At 36.2% G+C, this 3,633-nt stretch overlaps 1 protein-coding gene across 1 annotated transcript in view; it reads left to right on the forward strand.

Moving 5' to 3' along the window:
- LOC119568285 overlaps window positions 1–3,101 on the forward strand; it is a gene marked incomplete at its 5' end in the record, with an annotated part of 77,848 nt that extends 74,747 nt beyond the window's left edge. The window contains 1 exon segment of the mRNA XM_037916743.1: window positions 2,394–3,101. Coding sequence (XP_037772671.1) covers window positions 2,394–2,476 — 83 coding nt within the window.
- Window positions 3,102–3,633: the final 532 nt, after the last annotated feature.

Consider the following 3,633-nt stretch of genomic DNA (forward strand, 5'->3'; position numbering starts at 1 on the left):
TGTCTGTCTGTCTATTTCTCACTCTGTCTCTCTCTCTCTCTCTCTTTCTCTCCCTCTTTTTCTCTCTCTCTCTCTCTCTCTCCTCTCTCTCTCTCCTCTCTCTCTCTCTTCTCTCTCCCCTTAAAATATTATATAATATAATATATATATACACAATATATGATATATATATATATATTATAACACACACACACATATATATATAATGTATATTATATAATTAATATATAATATATATTTTATAATATATCTTTCTCCTTTTCCCCTCCCTCTCTCTTTTTCTCTTTTTTAGCCCCATCTTTCCTTTATTTCTATCTGTAATGTGAGCACGATGCATGAGTATTCGTCCATCAACAATCAGGCTGTTTAATAAACCCATTTCCCTTTTTTTTTCCTTTCTAAGTAATCAAAGAAATTTTTGGGTAACTAACTTTTTTCGAGTTTTTCGTTATCCTATCAGCAAAAGGAGAAAACTCATTAGGTCTTTTAATGCCATTCGTTTTATAAAGCGTGCTAAAACAGCGGGTGGTGCACCAGGTTAATAAACAATTTTAGCAAGTTTTTGTAAAAAGGGGCACGGGAAGTTTTAGGTATTAGCGTAGGAAGCTAAGTATTGTTGCAGACTGCAGTCGATAACAGCAGAATAATCTAGGTAGGTTGTAGAAATAAAGGTATTAAGGGGGGATAGCTCGAAAGTGGTAAAAGGTAATAATAATCTAGGTATAGTTACTTGACTTGTGAACCCTAGCCTACAATCGTCTTAGAAAAAAAAAAATAAGTTACTTTTAATAACTCACGCATATGCAAACACTTTACAAACACGCGCGCGATAAAAAAAAAATGCACACCAACGAAACAGGCACGCATATAAAACACCCAGGACGGGCTGTCCCCATTATAACAAAAGCGGGCCTTTGTTTACTTCCACACTGCATCACACAGGCCAAACTGTCTAGGGTAAATTCCGTAATTTTATCCAGCTTGAGAGTGTGCGAGGAGCGCGGGGAAGCTGTGAGTGAAACAATCCTGGGAGATCGGGGAACTCGTCTTGGGTGTTACTTTTTTAAAGGGGAAATATTTTTTCTCGGATGATTATTGGGGGAGGCGTTTGTCTCTGCCTCCCCCCGGTTTCAGCCTGGCCGCTCCCCCCTTTACTGACCTTGCTTGGCGGTGCTCAAGCCCCGCTCTTTTTTGTGCTATTTTTCTCCTTCCCCTTTCCTCTCTCTCTCTATCTCTATCTATCTATCTATCTTTTCTATATCTCTATCTCTCTCTTCGTCTTTTTGTCTCGACACGAACAGGGACACAAACAAAACCCCCCCAAACACCCACACAAAAAAAAAAAAAAAAAAAAAAAACACCACCAAAAAACCACCCCCCAAAAACCACACACCACACAACACAAAACCCCAAAAAAAAAACACACACCACACAACCAAAACACCACACAACACACACCCACCACACACACACACACCACACAACACACACCACACACACCACATTAAAAAATTTATATATATATATTTTTATATTTTAAATTATATATATTTTTATTTTTTTTATATATATATAAAATTTTTTAAATTAAATTGGTGGTGTGTGTGTGTGTGTGGGTGGGGTGGGATATATAATATAGATAGAAAAAATATAGATAAAAACTATATATGTATATATATTTATATAATTTTAATAATATAATATTTAATATATAATTATATATATATATCTATCTATCTTCTATTTTATTTAAAATATATATATAATAATATATATATATATATATATTATATATATAATATATATATATATTTATATATATATACAAAATTATATGTGTGTGTGTGTGGATGTGTGGGTTGGTGTGGTGTGTGTGTGTGTGTCTGTGGTGTGTGTGTATATCTATAAATTATAGATAGAAAGAAATTAAATAAACAAATTTATGTATGTATATTATATATATATATATATTTTTAATATATATTATAATATATATATATAAAATATAGATAGATAGATAGAAAATAGATAAATAGTTTGTATAGCACACACACCAAACCACACACACCACACACACAACACACACCCAAAACACCAACATAAACACACACCACACAACACACACACACCACACACACACCACCAACAACCCCACACAAAAACAATATTTTTAAAATATATTATATAAAAATTATATATTATATTATTATATATTATATTTATTATTATATATAAAATATATAATTTATATATATATATTTATATATTATAAGATTTATTATATATATTATATAAATTATAATATATTATGGGAGTATGGATGTATGTAAACATATTTGTTACCAGTGTCTAACGTTGCTTCTCCAGTGAACTAATTTCCGTCTCTTCTACAGGCAGCAGGAGCGCTCCCTTGCCCCGCGGTTCCCTGGGCTTGACTCTGGTCCTGCTCGCCTGCGCACTGGGCGCCCTCAGATAAGCACTTGGCGGGTCTCAGGGGCGCCCTTGCCCTCCTGTCATCGGCCGATGCTCTTAGGTGATGCGAGGTCAGAGGCTTCCTGGAGTGCCGTGACCTGGCTCGACCCGCGCCGGCCTCCGATCGGCCTCCCTGTGGCCTCGGTCAGTGCGCTCGTCCGCTGCCTCCAAAGTATTAAGGAAAGACGCTTAACTGGCCCTTCAGTTAACACAAGGATTTTAGCTGTGTCACAAAAGGCTTTGAAATAATTAAGATGAATTATTTGTGTAGTGTCATATCACCATTATGTTTATGGTGAAAGCAAGATGCGCTGTACGTGATATTCATTGCATCCTGGGCATCAACATGTGCTTTCAATTGCTAAATTTGGGGCAATGAATAACATAGCTTCCTGACATGTTTTCAGCAGTGTTGATTTATAGGTGTGTGTGTCCAAGTGCGGTAGACAGTGTTTGAGCATGGTTGAGTGTCAGTATGAGTGCGCGCATGAGTGATTCATTAATTTATTTTTGTATTCAGATTAACGTGTTTAGACTTGTCAAGAACACAGCTGGCGTTGCTTCGTGGTGAAGCTTGGTGGTCAAGTCTCGGTGTGTCTACAAGCAACTGTGAGTTCGTCCTGATACAATACCGCTTTGTTTTGTTACCACGCACCATCATCCCACCTGAGTTCCCCTACCGCCCTCACTAAAAACCCCTCACCCCCGCCACGCGCCCGTATCGGCCAGCTGCGCCCACACTATCGTCCTTCAACGCCTCTCGACAACCCACAGTTCAGCTTGATTAGCGATGAGAAGTGTGGCGGTGGTAACCAGAGTGGGACTCAGCACACCCGCCGCCACCCTGGGGCTGCACTGTGCCAGCCCTAGTAAGGTTTACATGTGCGAGAACCGAGTGAAAGGTTTTTTTTGTCGGTCAGGCGAACGGCCCAAAGGGTTCCCTTTTTCTATCTCTCTTTCTCTCTTCTTTATATATTAATATATTATATAATAATATATAATATATTTATATATATATTATAATTAATTTAATAAAAATGTTTTTATATATATATATATATATATATATATATATATATATTATATATTAATATATAATATATATTTTATATATATAAAAATATTTAATATATTATATATTTTATATACGTACGAGCTGCA

This window comes from Penaeus monodon, chromosome 43 (genome assembly GCF_015228065.2).
Source record: "Penaeus monodon isolate SGIC_2016 chromosome 43, NSTDA_Pmon_1, whole genome shotgun sequence".
In the NCBI taxonomy this organism is placed as follows: domain Eukaryota; kingdom Metazoa; phylum Arthropoda; class Malacostraca; order Decapoda; family Penaeidae; genus Penaeus; species Penaeus monodon.